A 19,271-nucleotide genomic window follows, 5' to 3' on the forward strand; every position below is an offset into this window, starting at 1 on the left:
TAAAGGCCAAGTGCAGTCAAAATGCTGTTTTTTGTGTCTCTATCATATTGTACAACAGTGGATGAAACTAGCACTGTAGAAGTGTGATAAAAATGTAATCCGTGTTATTTCCTGATAGTTGCCGCTGGTTACAAATCCAAACTACACAGGACCTTCCAATCAGCAGGTTAAAAGACCAATAACAAAGAGAGTTCCTAATCTCGCTGCCAAAAACAGCTCGTTTTCAGTTTCCCCCTCCACACTCAAAACACTCCCAGACAGTCCTAGCAAAATTCTTGCTTGAGAAAGTTTTTTTTTGTTGCTATAAAAGCCATTTTTGCACATTTTAATGGAAATCTATTACAGTAAGGTTAATTGTTGCCCAGAAATGATTTAATAGTGATATAAAAATGGCTGCATTTGGGCCTTTAACAAAGAAAAAAACAGTATACTTATTTAACCGCATGCTGCATTTGTAATAATAGGTAAAACCAATCAGCCAAGCAGTTTGGTAAAACATTGAAATGGTAGGCCACCCATGGCTTTACACTTTGCAATAATGGCACCAAGAGCTTAATTGGCTTAGTTATACACTTATTATAATCCAAAATATTCAACCCCAGATACTTAGACAATAACTCATGTGGCAGGTCGCAAGTAAAAACCATGCTAAACAGTACACAACAAAATAGCCTATACAGCAAAGGTCGGATGATACCATGAGAATGTAGTGTAACTACTGGCCTACCTAGACCATGTACATCTGTACCATCAGACCTCAGTCTTTTTCCTACTTCCCAAAATACACACACTGAACACAAAACTGTTGTTGCCATTTTTTTCATCAGCTGAAATAAAATATCCCAGAAGTTTTCCATACACACAAAACCATATTTCTCTCAAATTTTGTGCACAATTTTTTTTACAGACTTGTTTCTGAGCATTTCTCCTTTGTCTATATAATCCCGCCACCTGAAAGGTGTGACATATCAAGAAGCTGCTTAAACAGCATGATCATTACACAGGTGCACCTTGTACTGGGGACAATAAAAGGCCACTCTAAAATGTGCAGTTTTGTAACACAACACAATTCTACAGATGTCTCGGCCGCACAACCACAGACCATGTGTAACCACACCAGCACAGGACCTCCACATCCATGTGGCCACTGGCATGCTGGAGAAGTGTGCTCTTTACAGATGAATCCTGGTTTCAACTGTACCTGGCAGATAGCGTGTATGGGGTCGTGTGGGCGAGCCGTTTGCTGATGTCAACGTTGTGAACAGAGTGCCCCATGGTGGCGGTGGGGTTATGGTATGGGCATGCATAAACTACGGACAACGAGCACAATTGCATTTTATTGATGCCAATTTGCATGCACCGAAATACCGTGACGACATCCTGAGGCCCATTGTCGTGCCATTCATCTGTTGCCATCACCTCATGTTTCAGCATGATAATGCACGGACCCATGTCGTAAGGATCTGTACACAATTCCTAGAACCTGAAAATGGCCTAGTTCTTCAATGGCCTGCATACTTACCAGACATGTCACTCAATGAGCATGTTTTGGATGCTCTGGATTGACGTGTACGACAGCATGTTCTAGTTCCCGCCAATATCCAGCAACTTCGCACAGCCATTGAAGAGGAGTGGGACAGCATTCCACAGGCCACAATCAACAGCCTGATCAACTCTATGCGAAGGAGACGTGTCGCACTGCATGAGGCAAATGGTGTTCACACCAGATACGACGGACCTGTTATCTGATCCATGCCCCTACCTTTTCTTAAGGTTGCTTTTATATTTTTGTTCAGTGTAAGTGGCTTCTCTCTGTTCTCTGTGACTATCTTTCTTTGTCCCCGTTTCCCTCCCTTCCTATTTCCTTCCCTCAGCTCATTAAACTATTTGTACTATTCTGTTTGTCTGCATGTCCACTCACACACGTTTGTTTTACTCTCCTTGTAGGGACCAAACAATTGATTCCTATTCAAAATATCCTATTTTTCCCTAACCTCTAAACCTAACTTTCACCATAACCTTAATGGTAAACCTAACCCTGAATCTAACCCCTAAGCCTAGAATAGCCTTTTTCCTAGAGGGGCAGCACCAAAATGTCCCCACTTGTCTGAATTGTCCTTGATTTACTATCCTTGTGAATAGTTCTGGTCCCCACAAGGATAACAAAACACAAAAAACACACACACACACAAAATGCACACAAACAAATCCAATAACTTCAGGAAGTTATGGAGGTCAGTGTGGCCTGTCCTTCCCCCACACTACACCACACAGCTATGGGAGGGGGAACTAATTGTTTTCTGGAGAATTTCAATAGTAGAACCATATTAGGAATTAGAATACATGGGTACAAAGCCTGGCCATGGGGAACAAACAGACAGACTGACCCCTGGTCAGCTGACTTGGTCCAAAAACACACATGTATACCAAAAGAGATTGCTGTAGTGCCACCATGTGGTCACAAGCTATATAGGTCTCAGGAATGAATGAATAAAATATAGTATTACAAATAATTAATCTAAAAATAGCAGCACTCTAATGACATCAATATGAAACACACTTTCAATTCTCTGAAATATCTTTAATATCTTTAAATTTAGAAAAAAAATGTCATTGTAAATGTCATGTAATTTCATTACAAATGTTCTCAAAATGGACAACTTAAACTGTATCAGGATCTTTACACTTGACTTGTGACAAGAAAGAGGTCAGGGTGCTTCCATTCGCCATGCTCCTCTTTCCATCCTTTTCTGTCCATCCTCTGCTCTCCATTCTTTTCTCTGTCCTCCTCCTGCCTCTCAGGGGACCAGGCTGCAGTTGAAGAGTGGGGAGGACAGGATGGTGCAACAGCCATTGAGAGAAGCCATACTGAATCTTCCTTCCAGAGTCATGTTAGAAGGGCTAACTAGCACACTGGGACACACACACACACACACACACACACACACAGTGGTTTAGCAAGGTTGATAGTACATGGACACACACACACACACACACAGTGGTTTCGCAAGGTTGATAGTACATGGACACACATACAGTGCCTTGCGAAAGTATTCGGCCCCCTTGAACTTTGCGACCTTTTGCCACATTTCAGGCTTCAAACATAAAGATATAAAACTGTATTTTTTGTGAAGAATCAACAACAAGTGGGACACAATCATGAAGTAGAACGACATTTATTGGATATTTCAAACTTTTTTAACAAATCAAAAACTGAAAGATTGGGCGTGCAAAATGATTCAGCCCCTTTACTTTCAGTGCAGCAAACTCTCTCCATAAGTTCAGTGAGGATCTCTGAATGATCCAATGTTGACCTAAATGACTAATGATGATAAATACAATCCACCTGTGTGTAATCAAGTCAAGTATAAATGCACCTGCACTGTGATAGACTCAGAGGTCCGTCAAAAGCGCAGAGAGCATCATGAAGAACAAGGAACACACCAGGCAGGTCCGAGATACTGTTGTGAAGAAGTTTAAAGCCGGATTTGGATCCAAAAAGATTTCCCAAGCTTTAAACATCCCAAGGAGCACTGTGCAAGCGATAATATTGAAATGGAAGGAGTATCAGACCACTGCAAATCTACCAAGACCTGGCCGTCCCTCTAAACTTTCAGCTCATACAAGGAGAAGACTGATCAGAGATGCAGCCAAGAGGCCCATGATCACTCTGGATGAACTGCAGAGATCTACAGCTGAGGTGGGAGACTGTCCATAGGACAACAATCAGTTGTATATTGCACAAATCTGGCCTTTATGGAAGAGTGGCAAGAAGAAAGCCATTTCTTAAAGATATCCATAAAAAGTGTTGTTTAAAGTTTGCCACAAGCCACCTGGGAGACACACCAAACATGTGGAAGAAGGTGCTCTGGTCAGATGAAACCAAAATGGAACTTTTTGGCAACAATGCAAAACGTTATGTTTGGCGTAAAAGCAACACAGCTGAACACACCATCCCCACTGTCAAACATGGTGGTGGCAGCATCATGGTTTGGGCCTGCTTTTCTTCAGCAGGGACAGGGAAGATGGTTAAAATTGATGGGAAGATGGATGGAGCCAAATACAGGACCATTCTGAAAGAAAACCTGATGGAGTCTGCAAAAGACCTGAGACTGGGACGGAGATTTGTCTTCCAACAAGACAATGATCCAAAACATAAAGCAAAATCTACAATGGAATGGTTCAAAAATAAACATATCCAGGTGTTAGAATGGCCAAGTCAAAGTCCAGACCTGAATCCAATCGAGAATCTGTGGAAAGAACTGAAAACTGCTGTTCACAAATGCTCTCCATCCAACCTCACTGAGCTCGAGCTGTTTTGCAAGGAGGAATGGGAAAAAATGTCAGTCTCTCGATGTGCAAAACTGATAGAGACATACCCCAAGCGACTTACAGCTGTAATCGCAGCAAAAGGTGGCGCTACAAAGTATTAACTTAAGGGGGCTGAATAATTTTGCACGCCCAATTTTTCAGTTTTTGATTTGTTAAAAAAGTTTTAAATATCCAATAAATGTCGTTCCACTTCATGATTGTGTCCCACCTGTTGTTGATTCTTCACAAAAAAATACAGTTTTATATCTTCATGTTTGAAGCCTGAAATGTAGCAAAAGGTCGCAAAGTTCAAGGGGGCCGAATACTTTCGCAAGGCACTGTACATACAGCACATGCCCTTTTGCACCTTGCAGCCCTCCTTTTATTTAACACGAACATTCCATTCCATTAGTTTTAGCTACACGTTCTGAATTGACCTTGTGGCAGCTTCCACAATATTGGATGATTTTTTAGATCCCGATCCCGTCCGGATGTCACAGAGTGGCTACAGATTATAGTGGGTGTATCGACAACGAAAAGTGAGCAGCTGATTGGCAGAGTGTCATGTTCGTTAGCATAAATATCGGACCAAGGTATGTTGAGTTCCACATTATTTTAATGATAAAGTGAAACTTAACAAAGACAAAAAAACAAATAAACAATAAACTAACAACGAACCGTGACTACAGAGATGCTACGTGCAATAACTCAAACAATAACCCATAACACACAGGTGGACAAAATGCTACTTAAGTATGATCCCCAATTAGAGACAATGATAGCCAGCTACCTCTAATTGGGAATCATACTAAAACACCAACATAGAAAAAACAAACTAGAACCCCACATAGAAAAATTTAACTAGACTTAACCCCTAGTCACGCCCTGACCTACTCTGCCATAGAAAACAAAGGCTTTCTATGGTCATGACGTGACACAGAGTCGAGTGTTATGTGCAGGAAGTTATCCCCTTTCTGTTAAATTTTCGGATGAGCCGAGGAACCTTTCAGGTAATTTGCATGTCTAAACAGCCTCTGTGTGTTGATTAAAGTAGCCTAAATAAAGTTTATCTCAAATGATGTAGCTAACTATCTAGGGGCGCAACTTTCACTGGGGTCGGGGGGACATTACCCCCCCGCACATTCAGAAATTGCAATAAGCCCCCCCCCCCCCCCCCCCACAGTTTTATAATTGCGCTGTGATACAAAACATGACTCCGATGTGCTTTAGGACCATGTGGACGCCTAAGAGCAGTCAAGTAGGCTGTTTTCCGCCTTCAGCCATCTGGATTTAGGACCGCACAGAAACCACGGAGTATGTAGACATGCTATATGAATGGCTGGCATATAGGAAAGCACAGGAGAGATGAACAGAGGCAGCTGCTGTCCGTGTTGCACTTTTTCTCTGATTTGTAAAGCAAGCAGAGCAGAAACTGGCTACTCTTTAGTTGATCAATCTAGCTGGCAAGGTAACTGCTGTTTGACAGAAAAGTACAGCTTGTACTGTAACTGACATACTACGTTAGTTAATGTTTCATACCATCTCGACTGATGTGAATTAACTACTAGCAGCTAGTTAGTAGCAACCACAGCCAGTTCAGCTCTAGCTAGCCTCTTGGTATTTGTCAGGTAGCAGTATCTATCAGCTGTTGTGTGTATGGAAATGTTTTGTAGCCTTTGTTTTGTCCTGTTTCAACAGAAGTACATTTGATTATGTATCATGGTACCATTAGTTAGCAGAGCTAGTCAAAAGTTAGCTAAGGTTAGCTAGCTAGCTCACTAACTTAAGCTATTATTTTTGCCTCAATCACACGAGACCTGAATCAAACAATGAAATCAGCAGCCAATTGACTGAAGACTGATGTTTTCTGTTGTTTTTTTCAGCTCAATGTGAGTTTTTAGTAGTCAGTATAGCAATGTAACGTTAGTGATCTGTTAGTTTCTCTAGCTAATTCCCTACATTTCACACAGACACAGTATAAACAGCTCTACAGGCGTCACTGTCATGGTGCACATGTCTTAGCAGGATGAGATGGTGTCCCTGCAGGGTCAGACAGACAGGGATGACCACTCTACAGAGCTCAGTGTCACGCCCTGGTCTTAGTATTTTGTGTTTTCTTTATTATTTTGGTCAGGCCAGGGTGGGACATGGGTTTATTATGTGGTGTGTTTTGTCTTGTTTTTTTTGTAGGTATTGGGATTGTGATATAGTAGGGTTATCTAGAATAGTCTATGGCTGTCTGGAGTGGTTCTCAATCAGAGGCAGATGTTTATCGTTGTCTCTGATTGGGAAACCATATTTAGGCAGCCATATTCTTTGAGTGTTTCGTGGGTGATTGTTCCTGTCTTTGTGTTTGTTTGCACCAGATAGGCTCAGTCACACTGGTTTTTTCTTTTTTCCTTGTTTTGGAAGAGAAGAGAACGTGAGCCGGGTGCGCCATTCTCCTTGCGGAGATGGTGCAAAATACATCAACACGGTCGGTCCCTGGGATTGGGCTGGCCAACACGATTCGGTTTGCTTGGAAGGAAAAGGAGTTGGAGCCTTTAGGACGGGAAACTTTTGGAAGGACAATATTGATGGGGATTCTAAAGCTGACGGTGAAGGACGTGTTTTGTTTCCAAGGCAACTCGTTGGAGGGTCCATACGACGTGGCACTACATACAGAGGAGAAACACGATGATATCCTGAGAAGGGCAAGAGCAGTGGGAGGTGAGAGGCCGATGAGCCACTATGAAATAACAAGCCTGGCGAGGAACAACTTTAGGGTTGTAACTGTCAACATTTACAACCCATACGTTAAGGACGAAGAGGTGAGGGCCTTTCTGGGGAGATACATGGATAACGTCTCCTCAGCAAGGCACCTTAAAGACTCCCTTGGGTTTTGGAATGGGAGGAGAGGCTTCCAGGCCCTCCTCAGGGAGGACCCAAAGGGACATGGTGGCTACCTCCATCCTCCTGCTATGTTCTCCCTGGGGGCTGACAGGGGGACGTTGTTTTATGCACGTCAGCCTCCATTTTTGCAGGCGCTGTATGGCCTATGGCCACATCTTCGCCTCGTGCAGCGCAAGAAAATTCAGATTTTGTGGATCTGGGGAGCACGAGGCGAAGGATTGTGACGAGCCTAAGGCGTGCCACGGGTGTGGCTCGTTAGCACACCTGTGGCGGGGGTGCCCGGCTCGTCAGAGGTCATACGCATCTGTGGCTGGGGGGGGAGCAGGAGCGGAGGATGGGGGAAGAAGAGGAGGGGAAGGAAGAATGCCTCATGACCAGAGTACAGGTCCAGAGGGGATGGTCGCAAGGAAGGAGGAGGAGCAAGAAGTGGCGGATGGAAGAGAGAAGGAAACGGAAGGCACGGGAGTAGGAGAACCAGGAAAAGCGGCAGAAGAAGGCAAGCGAGTGGAGGAGCATGAGAGAGAAGAAAGCGAGGGAGGAGTGGTGGAGAAGGAGATGGTGGAAGAGCAAGTGGAGTGGGGGGAAAGTGCCCTGGTGGAAGAGATGAGGGGTATGGTGGAGGAACTGGCGGGGGGGGGGAGGGTGGTATCTCTCCACTGCCGCCATCACCAAAGAAGAGAATGAAGAGGAGGGTGCGATTGGCCGACAGTGAGAGGGAGAGGATGGTCAAGAGAGTGATGGGGGTGGGAGAAACCTCTGGGTTGTTGCTGGTTTCCCCAGGCCCTCAACTTCTGTTGGGTGGGGACACACCTAACAAGTCTCAGGACTGGGTGCAGGAGGAGGTGGGGAGTTTTTTGTTTGGGGACTCAGCCTCCCCTATTTTTTTCCAAAACAGCTGCAGCGCTGGGGAGGGGGAGGAGTGTGGGGGTAGACCCAGGGTGCAGGGCACCCCGGAGCCAAACACTATTCCTGCATCCTGGGTTGGTGAGATGGAGGAAGAGGGGGGGACGTCGGGAGTACGGATGGTGTTATCACCGGTAGACATGGAGCAGGGGAGCATCGGGTGAGTCTCCTGTTTTTGTTTTTTTCTGTCTGCGTTTAGAATTTGAGTGTATTACATGTTTTTATTTTATTCTTTCATGGGGTCTAATTTTACTTTTGTTAGTTTAAATGTAAGGGGTTTAAGGGATTATGTGTTATGGTGAGTGAATGAGGACCCAAAAGCGAACTAACTTAAACAGAGCTTCTTTAATAACCAAACATAGGTAGGCTCAGATAGACCGGCAGATTCCGACAGGACAGGACAAGGTTACAGCAAACATGACGATAGTCTGGCTCAGGCATGAAACACAACAAACAAGAATCCGACAAGGACAGGAACAGAAACAGAGAGAGATATAGGGACCTAATCAGAGGGAAAAAGGGAACAGGTGGGAAACGGGGTGAATGGGTAGTTAGAGGAGACAAGGAACAGCTGGGGGAAAGCGGGGGAGAAAAGGTAACCTAACAACGACCAGCAGAGGGAGACAGGGTGAAGGGAAAGGACAGAGACAAGACACAACATGACAGTACATGACAGTACCCCCCCACTCACCGAGCGCCTCCTGGCGCACTCGAGGAGGAAACCTGGCGGCAACGGAGGAAATCCTCGATCAGCGCACGGTCCAGCACGTCCCGAGAGGGAACCCAACTCCTCTCCTCAGGACCGTACCCCTCCCAATCTACGAGGTACTGGTGACCACGGCCCCGAGGACGCATGTCCAAAATTCTACGGACCCTGTAGATGGGTGCGCCCTCGACAAGGATGGGGGGGGGAAGACGAGCGGGGGCGCGAAGGACGGGCTTGATGCAGGAGACATGGAAGACCGGGTGGACGCGACGAAGGTATCGCGGAAGAAGAAGTCGAACTGCGACAGGATTAATGACCCGAGAAATACGGAACGGACCAATGAACCGCGGGGTCAACTTGCGAGAAGCCGTCTTAAGGGGAAGGTTCTGAGTGGAGAGCCAAACTCTCTGACCGCGACAATATCTAGGACTCTTAGTTCTACGCTTATTAGCAGCCCTCACAGTCTGCGTCCTATAACGGCAAAGTGCAGACCTGACCCTCTTCCAGGTGCGCTCGCAACGTTGGACAAAAGCCTGAGCGGAGGGGACGCTGGACTCGGCGAACTGAGATGAGAACAGCGGAGGCTGGTACCCGAGGCTACTCTGAAAAGGAGATAGCCCGGTCGCAGACGAAGGAAGCGAGTTGTGGGCGTATTCTGCCCAGGGGAGCTGTTCTGACCAAGACGCAGGGTTACGAAAAGAAAGACTGCGTAAGATGCGACCAATAGTCTGATTGGCCCGTTCTGCTTGACCGTTAGACTGGGGGTGAAAGCCGGAAGAGAGACTGACGGAAGCCCCAATCAAACGGCAAAACTCCCTCCAAAATTGAGACGTGAATTGCGGACCTCTGTCCGAAACGACGTCTGACGGAAGGCCATGAATTCTGAAAACATTCTCGATGATGATTTGTGCCGTCTCTTTAGCAGAAGGAAGCTTAGCAAGGGGAATAAAATGAGCCGCCTTAGAGAACCTATCGACAACCGTAAGAATAACAGTCTTCCCCGCTGACGAAGGCAGTCCGGTGACAAAATCTAAGGCGATGTGAGACCACGGTCGAGAGGGAATAGGAAGCGGCCTGAGACGGCCGGCAGGAGGAGAGTTACCGGACTTAGTCTGCGCGCAGACCGAACAAGCAGCCACGAAACGACGCGTGTCATGCTCCCGGGTGGGCCACCAAAAACGCTGGCGAATGGAAGCAAGCGTACCCCGAACGCCAGGGTGGCCGGCTAACTTGGCAGAGTGAGCCCACTGAAGAACGGCCAGACGAGTAGGAACGGGAACGAAAAGAAGGTTCCTAGGACAAGCGCGCGGCGACGGAGTGTGAGTGAGCGCTTGTTTTACCTGCCTCTCAATTCCCCAGACAGTCAACCCGACAACACGCCCCTCAGGGAGAATCCCCTCGGGGTCAGTGGAGGCTACTGAAGAACTGAAGAGACGAGACAAAGCATCAGGCTTGGTGTTCTTAGAGCCCGGACGATAAGAAATCACGAACTCGAAACGAGCGAAAAACAGCGCCCAACGCGCCTGACGCGCATTAAGTCGTTTGGCAGAACGGATGTACTCAAGGTTCCTATGGTCAGTCCAAACGACAAAAGGAACGGTCGCCCCCTCCAACCACTGTCGCCATTCGCCTAGGGCTAACCGGATGGCGAGCAGTTCGCGGTTACCCACATCATAGTTACGTTCCGACGGCGACAGGCGATGAGAAAAATACGCGCATGGGTGGACCTTGTCGTCAGAGAGGGAGCGCTGAGAAAGGATGGCTCCCACGCCCACCTCTGACGCGTCAACCTCGACAACGAACTGTCTAGAGACGTCAGGTGTAACAAGGATAGGAGCGGATGTAAAACGATTCTTGAGGAGATCAAAAGCTCCCTGGGCGGAAACGGACCACTTAAAGCACGTCTTGACAGAAGTAAGGGCTGTGAGAGGAGCTGCCACCTGACCGAAATTACGGATGAAACGACGATAGAAGTTCGCGAAGCCGAGAAAGCGCTGCAGCTCGACGCGTGACTTAGGGACGGGCCAATCAATGACAGCTTGGACCTTAGCGGGATCCATCTTAATGCCTTCAGCGGAAATAACAGAACCGAGAAATGTGACGGAGGAGGCATGAAAAGTGCACTTCTCAGCCTTCACAAAAAGACAATTCTCTAAAAGGCGCTGGAGGACACGTCGAACGTGCTGAACATGAATCTGGAGTGACGGTGAAAAAATCAGGATATCGTCAAGGTAAACGAAAACAAAGATGTTCAGCATGTCTCTCAGGACATCATTGACTAATGCCTGAAAGACAGCTGGAGCGTTAGCGAGGCCGAAAGGAAGAACCCGGTATTCAAAGTGCCCTAACGGAGTGTTAAACGCCGTCTTCCACTCGTCCCCCTCCCTGACGAAGGTCCAACTTAGTGAAAAACCTGGCTCCCTGCAGGATCTCGAAGGCTGAAGACATAAGAGGAAGCGGATAACGATTCTTCACTGTTATGTCATTCAGCCCTCGATAATCTATGCAGGGGCGCAGAGACCCGTCCTTCTTCTTGACAAAAAAAACCCCCGCTCCGGCGGGAGAGGAGGAGGGGACTATGGTACCGGCGTCAAGAGCTACAGACAAATAATCTTCGAGAGCCTTACGTTCGGGAGCCGACAGAGAGTATAGTCTACCCCGGGGGGGGGGGTGGTTCCCGGAAGGAGATCAATACTACAATCATACGACCGGTGTGGAGGAAGAGAGGTGGCCCTGGACCGACTGAACACCGTGCGCAGATCGTGATATTCCTCCGGCACCCCTGTCAAATCACCAGGCTCCTCCTGTGAAGAAGAGACAGAGGAAACAGGAGGGATAGCAGACATTAAACATTTCACATGACAAGAGACGTTCCAGGAGAGGATAGAATTACTAGACCAATTAATGGAAGGATTATGACAAACTAGCCAGGGATGGCCCAAAACAACAGGTGTAAAAGGTGAACGAAAAATTAAAAAAGAAATGGTTTCACTATGATTACCAGAAACAGTGAGGGTTAAAGGTAGCGTCTCACGCTGAATCCTGGGGAGAGGACTACCATCCAGGGCGAACAAGGCCGTGGGCTCCTTTAACTGTCTGAGAGGAATGTCATGTTCCCGAGCCCAGGTCTCGTCCATAAAACAGCCCTCCGCCCCAGAGTCTATTAAGGCACTGCAGGAAGCTGACGAACCGGTCCAGCGTAGATGGACCGACAAGGTAGTGCAGGATCTTGAAGGAGAGACAGGAGTAGTAGCGCTCACCAGTAGCCCTCCGCTTACTGACGAGCTCTGGCCTTTTACTGGACATGAAGTGACAAAATGACCAGCGGAACCGCAATAGAGACAGATGCGGTTGGTGATTCTCCGTTCCCTCTCCTTAGTCGAGATGCGGATACCTCCCAGCTGCATGGGCTCAGCACCCGAGCCGGCAGAGGAAGATGGTAGTGATGCGGAGAGGGAGGCGACGGAGAGCGCGAGCTCCTTTCCACGAGCTCGGTGACGAAGATCAACCCGTCGCTCAATGCGAATAGCGTTCAATCAAGGAATCCACGCTGGAAGGAACCTCCCGGGAGAGAATCTCATCCTTTACCTCTGCGCGGAAACCCTCCAGAAGACTCGTTCCAGCCACTGGAGACAGCAAGAGTGCGAAACTCAATAGAGTAGTCTGTTATGGATCGATTGCCTTGACATAGGGAAGACAGGGCCCTGGAAGCCTCCTCCCCAAAAACAGATCGATCAAAAACCCGTATCATCTCCTCCTTAAAGTCTTGATACTGGTTAGTACACTCAGCCCTTGCCTCCCAGATTGCCGTGCCCCACTCACGAGCCCGTCCAATAAGGAGAGATATGACGTAGGCGACACGAGCAGTGCTCCTGGAGTAAGTGTTGGGCTGGAGAGAAAACACAATATCACACTGGGTGAGGAACGAGCGGCATTCAGTGGGCTCCCCAGAGTAACACGGCGGGTTATTGATTCTGGGCTCCGGAGATTCGAAAGCCCTGGAAGTGGCCGGTGGATCGAGGCGGAGATGGTGAACCTGTTCTGTGAGGTTGGAGACTTGGGTGGCCAGGGTCTCAACGGCATGTCGAGCAGCAGACACTTCCTGCTCGTGTCTGCCTAGCATCGCTCCCTGGATCCCGACGGCTGAGTGGAGAGGATCCGAAGTCGCTGGGTCCATTCTTGGTCGGATTCTTCTGTTATGGTGAGTGAATGAGGACCCAAAAGCGAACTAACTTAAACAGAGCTTCTTTAATAACCAAACATAGGTAGGCTCAGATAGACCGGCAGATTCCGACAGGACAGGACAAGGTTACAGCAAACATGACGATAGTCTGGCTCAGGCATGAAACACAACAAACAAGAATCCGACAAGGACAGGAACAGAAACAGAGAGAGATATAGGGACCTAATCAGAGGGAAAAAGGGAACAGGTGGGAAACGGGGTGAATGGGTAGTTAGAGGAGACAAGGAACAGCTGGGGGAAAGCGGGGGAGAAAAGGTAACCTAACAACGACCAGCAGAGGGAGACAGGGTGAAGGGAAAGGACAGAGACAAGACACAACATGACAGTACATGACATTATGTTAAGAGGAGGGCGGTTTTTAGTTATTTGGAGGGTGTGGGGTTTGATTTTTGTTTTTTACAGGAGGTTCACCTGAGGGATGGAGGGGATGTTAGTAGGTTTAAGAAGGAGTGGGACAAAGGGGAGTCGGTTTGGGGTATTGGGGGGGTGCACTCATTGGGGGTAGGGATTTTGTGTGGGCACAGGGAGGTAAAAGTGGAGGGTTATTTTGTGGTGATGCAGGGGAGGGTTATAGGGGTGGATGTCACGATAAGGGATTGTAAATTTAGATTAGTGGTGGTGTATGGCAGACATGAGGGAGATGGTGGACTGTCTGGCACCCTTTGTGTCACAAATAGGAAATTAGTGATAGGGGGGGATTTTAATACAGATTTAGGAATAGGGGGGGATAGCAGTGCAGGCGCCATCACCGGGCTAATGGCTTGCCATGGTCTGGTTGATGGTGGTCTGCACACTACTCCGAAAATGGCCGGTCCTACATGGCGCAACTCCAGGGGGGGTAAGTTGTCTGGGCGGCTGTTGCCTGTTTTCTTTTCGGATCACGACGGGGTGCTCCTGCAGGTGGGGTTGCCAGTCTGCCTCTTTGGTAGGGGGTACTGGAAGTTAGATCGGGATGTGCTGGAGGAGCAGGCTTTTGTTGACGGGTTTTTTGGTTTCTTTTGGAGGCTTGAAGGCCTCCGGTCCATGTGCGAGGGGGTGTTAGAGTGGTGGGAATTAGTTAAGGTGAGGATTAGGGCTTTTATAATAGGTTATTGCAAGAGGAAAAAAAGGGAGGAGAGGAGGGAGGTGGATCGTATCCAAAGGTTAATTGAACTCGAGTACGAGGCAGGCAACCTCGGCGGGTCGTTTGACTGGGAGAGATCCACAACCCTAAAGGCGCAGCTCAGGGAGTTGCAGGAGCGGAAGGCTTGAGCTTTCCTGGAGCGTGCGCATAGTGGCTTTCTAGAACACAATGAGACTTGTTCTGCTATGTTCTTTAAGTCGGTTAGGGCCAGACAGAGTAGGAAGGTAATGCATGGTGTTAGGGAAGAAAATGGTAGTATAGTTAGAGAACCAGAGGATATGGTCAGGGTGACAACTGATCATTTCCAAGGTTTATTTAAGGAAAGGGAAATAGATGTAGAGCAGGGAAATGTGTTTTTAGAACACTTGTCCAGGCGGTTGCCGGAGGACATTAGAGAAGTGATGGAGGCCCAGATTTCACTAGAAGAGGTTGAGAGCGCTCTTAGGAGGATGGGAAAAGGGAAGGTGCCTGGGATGGATGGGCTGCCGGCTGAGTTTTATCTCAAGTTTTGGGGTATACTTGGACCAGTGGTCCTCGAAGTCTTGAAGGCCATCCTTGAGACGGGGCCCCGGGGGGATCAATGGCTGTTGGTGTGCTGTCACTTTTATATAAGAAGGGGGAAGTAACATACCTTGGCAACTGGCGGCCGTTGACCATGCTGTGTGTAGATTACAAGCTACTTGCAAAGGTTTTAGCAGACCGGTTGCGCACAGCCCTTCCCTACGCCGTCCATGAGGATCAGACGTGCGGGGTAGAGGGCCGCTCTGTTAGATGGAACCTACAGTTAATCAGGGACTCCATCGCTTGGGTTGAAGATAGAGGACTGCCTTTAATGGTAGCAGCGCTAGATCAGGCGAAAGCCTTTGATCGCGTGAATAGATCCTTTTTATTCAGAGTGTTAGGTCGATTAGGATTTGGGGAGAAGTTCATAGGATGGATTCGTACATTATATGTCGGAGCGGGGTGCCGAGTTAGTGTAAATAGTCACTTGGGTGACGTTTTTGACCTCTCGTCTGGGGTCAGGCAGGGGTGCCCACTCTCGGCTCTCCTCTTCGTTCTGTACATGGAGCCTCTGGGGGCTGCCATTAGGTCAGACACAGGGGTGGAAGTCTTGTTGATCCCTGGAAGTGATGGGCTGCGTGTTAAGATGACGCAGTACGCCGACGACACTTCCTTGCTGCTGTCCAAGGACTCGTGCCTGACAAGGTCCCTTGCCATCTTTGGGGATTTCACCCGAGCGTCGGGAGCAGTTCTGAACCATGCAAAGTCTTCCGTCTTTAGGGCGGAAGTTTTTCGGAAGTTTTTCGGAAGATGGCGCGGTAGAACGGATGTGCCCGGGGGGTTATCTCTCTGTGAGGGGGCCCTGAGGATTCTCTGGGTCCATTTTGAGACCTCCGGCTCAGCGACGCTAAACTGGAACATGCGTATCGCAGTGGTACAGAGGAAGCTAGCAATGTGGAAGGCTAGGTATTTGTCTTTTATGGGCAAAGTCCTGGTCCTAAAGGTGGATGTGTTGCCGTCTCTTTTGTATTTGGCGTACATCTACCCATTGCCGGCTTGTCTGAGGAGGCCTCTAGTGAGGCTTGTGTTTCAGTTCATGTGGAGTGGCAGGTGCGAGTGGGTCGCCAGGGCACGCATGCTCTGTCCCATCGGGGAGGGAGGTAGGGGGGTACCACATTTCCCCCTCAAGCTGGAAGCAATTTTTGTTTCTTGTTAACGGAGCTTCGGGTCCTCGGGCGGAACAGCTGCCGTGGCACTTTGGTCATGCGGCCAAGTGGCTGCGTGCGCACCCTGAGGTTGAAGTTGCCCGAGTAGGTTTAGATCACAGGCACCTGTACGAGGAGGTCAGAAAGGCAGGGAGTCCGGCGCCTGTAGTGGGCATCTCGAAAGTGATCTGGGAGGGAGTGCAGGCGCGGATTGTGACAACAGGCTCAAGGTCCTGAATTGGTTGAGCCTCCATAAGTGCTTGCCGGTACGTTCCATCATGTACCAATATAGTTTGGTGCAATCCCCCACCTGTCCAAGATCCTCTTGTGGCAGGGAGGAGACTGTGCGCCATGTCTTTTGGAACTGTGCCTTTGCCGGAGTGGTATGGGCTAGGGCACGGGTGTTGTTAGGTTTGGCAAGGGGGGATTTTGTATTGACGTGGGCCAGGTTAGCGAGAGGTGTACTGAGAGCGAGAGGGACGGATAGGGACAGGTTTCTGCTCTGGCTTCTCATGAGTCTCTTTAAACGGGGGCTGTGGGAAGCCAGGCAGAACATGGTGAAGAGAGGGAGAGATTGGGGGGTGGAAGGGATAGTGAGGAGGGTGGAAGGAGATTTGAGGGGGAAGATGAAGAGGGAGGAGAGGAAGTGGGGGCAGCATGCTGCCCGGGAGAGGTGGAAGGGGGATTTAGGGCTGGGTGTCATTTAGATTTGTAAGGGGATAGATTAGGGACGGGGAGATAGGGAAAGGTAGTTTGTAGGATGACGGGGAGGGAAGATGCTCCCCTGAGGTTTTGTTTTGGGTTTTTGTTTAGTTAAATTAAAACACCATTATTGAAGTATGAATGAAAATTATGAGTTGTAAAGAATGAATGGTATTGAATGTAATAAATTATTTTTTCAAAAAAAAAAAAATAAAAAAAAAATAGGTTGTTTCGGTTTTCACGTTACGTTTATTGTTTTTGTAATGTTCGTGTTTATTCGTTTATTAAACATGTATCAAAATTACCATGCAGCATTTTGGTCCGATCCTTGCTACACCCCCTCTTCAGAGGAGGAGATACAAGAAAACCGTAACAGAATCACCCACTACAACAGGACCAAGTGGCGTGGTGACAGGCAGGAGCAGCGAAATCCGGATTTCTGGACATGGGAGGAGATATTGGATGGAAAAGGACCCTGGGCACAGCCTGGAGAATATCAAAAGAAGAGGCGGCGAAGGCAGAGAGGCGCTGGTATGAGGAGGCAGCACGGCGACGCGGATGGAAGCCCCAAAAATTTATTGGGGGGGAGGGCTCACAGGGAGTATGGCTATGCCAGGTAGGAGACCTGCGCAAACTTCCTGTGCTTACCGGGGGGCTAGAGAGACCGGGCAGACACCGTGTTATGCTGTGGTGCGCACGGTGTCTCCAGTGCGGGTGCATAGCCCGGTGCGGTACATACCAGCTCCTCGTATCGGCCGGGCTAGAGTGGGCATCGAGCCAGGTAAGGTTGGGCAGGCTCGGTGCTCAAGAGCTCCAGTGCGCCTGCACGGTCCGGTCTTCCAGTACCACCTCCACGCACCAGCCCTCCGGTGGCAGCTCCCTGCACCAGGCTTCCTGTGCGTGTTCTCGGCCCAGTACCACCAGTGCCAGCACCACGCACCAGGCCTTCAGTGCGCTTCACCTGTCCAGCGCTGTCAGAGCCTTCCTCCTCTACAGCGCTGCCGGAGTCTCCCGCCTGTGTAGCGCTGCCAGAGCCTTCCTCCTCTACAGCGCTGACGGAGTCTCCCGCCTGTCCAGCGCTACCAGAGCCTTCCTCCTCTCCAGCGCTGCCGGAGTCTCCTGCCTGTCTAGCGCTGCCAGAGCCTTCCTCCTCTCCAGCGCTGCCGGAGTCTCCCGCCTGTCTAGCGCTGCCAGAGCCTTCCTCCTCTACAGCGCTGCCGGAGTCTCCCGCCTGTTCAGCGCATGGAGCATGGAGCAGCCAGAGATGCCAGTCCGCATGGAGCAGCCAGAGATGCCAGTCCGCATGGAGCAGCCAGAGATGCCAGTACGCATGGAGCAGCCAGAGCCGCCAGTCCGCATGGAGCAGCCAGAGCCGCCAGTCCGCATGGAGCAGCCAGAGCCGCCAGTCCGCATGGAGCAGCCAGAGCCGCCAGTCAGCATGGAGCAGCCAGAGCCGCCAGTCTGCCAGGATCCGCCAGATCCGCCAGTCAGCCAGGATCCGCTATTCAGCCAGGATCTGCCAGAACTGCCAGTCAGCCAGGATCTGCCAGAGCCGCCAGTCAGCCAGGATCTGCCAGAACCACCAGTCAACCTGGATCTGCCAGTTCCATTAACCTGCCTGAGCTTCCCCTTAGTGCTGTGCTTCCCCTCAGTGCCGAGCTACCCCTCAGTCCCGAGCTACCCCTCAGTCCCAAGCTACCGCTCAGTCCCGAGCTGCCCCTCAGTCCCGAGCTGCCCCTCAGTCCAGTGGGGTCCTTGGTGAGGGTTACTAGGCCAAGGTCGGCGGCGAGGGTCGCCAATCAAAGGACGCGATACAAGGGGACTAAGACTTTGTTGGAGTGGGGTCCACGTCCCGTGCCGGAGCCGCCACCGTGGACAGACGCCCACCCGGACCCTCCCCTATGGGTTTAGGTGTGCGGCCGGGAGTCCGCACCTTGGGGGGGGGAATGCAAGGAATACAGTGTAGCTTGTATTAAAGGGGCTTGAAAACCTGTTGTGTGTGTGTGTGTGGCTGGCTGAGAAATGCGCTGTAGACCTTGTTTGATTTATTAGACCATGCATATTCATTTTCTTTTCTGGTCTTAGTATTTTGTGTTTTCTTTATTATTTTGGTCAGGCCAAGGTGTGACATGGGTTTATTATGTGGTGTGTTTTGTCTTGTTTTTTTTTAAGGTATTGGAATTGTGATATAGTAGGGTTATCTAGAATAGTCTATGGCTGTCTGGAGTGGTTCTCAATCAGAGGCAGGTGTTTATCGTTGTCTCTGATTGGGAACCATATTTAGGCAGCCATATTCTTTGAGTGTTTCGTCCCTCAGTCCCGAGCTGCCCCTCAGTCCAGTGGGGTCCTTGGTGAGGGTTACTAGGCCAAGGTTGGCGGCGAGGGTCGCCAATCAAAGGACGCGATACAAGGGGACTAAGACTTTGTTGGAGTGGGGTCCACGTCCCGTGCCGGAGCCACCACCGTGGACAGACGCCCACCCGGACCCTCCCCTATGGGTTTAGGTGTGCGGCCGGGAGTCCGCACCTTGGGGGGGGGGTTCTGTCACGCCCTGGTCTTAGTATTTTGTGTTTTCTTTATTATTTTGGTCAGGCCAGGGTGTGACATGGGTTTATTTTGTGTTGTGTTTTGTCTTGATTTTTTTAAGGTATTAGGATTGTGATATAGTAGGGTTATCTAGAATAG

The 19,271-nt window shown here is 49.3% G+C and overlaps 1 protein-coding gene across 3 annotated transcripts in view; it reads right to left on the minus strand.

The window, feature by feature from the left end:
• Window positions 1-2,560: 2,560 nt before the first annotated feature.
• LOC110535775 (solute carrier family 28 member 3) overlaps window positions 2,561-19,271 on the minus strand; it is a 35,519-nt gene continuing 18,808 nt past the window's right edge. For all 3 annotated transcript variants that reach the window (XM_036935575.2, XM_036935574.2, XM_090190297.1), the window contains one exon: window positions 2,561-2,913. In XM_036935575.2, the coding sequence (XP_036791470.1) occupies window positions 2,799-2,913 (115 nt within the window). In that variant the 3' untranslated portion in view covers window positions 2,561-2,798. The remainder of the gene's footprint in view (window positions 2,914-19,271) is intronic.

The sequence above is a fragment of the Oncorhynchus mykiss genome, chromosome 11, assembly GCF_057628025.1.
Source record: "Oncorhynchus mykiss isolate SJ-2025 chromosome 11, ASM5762802v1, whole genome shotgun sequence".
In the NCBI taxonomy this organism is placed as follows: Eukaryota; Metazoa; Chordata; class Actinopteri; order Salmoniformes; family Salmonidae; genus Oncorhynchus; species Oncorhynchus mykiss.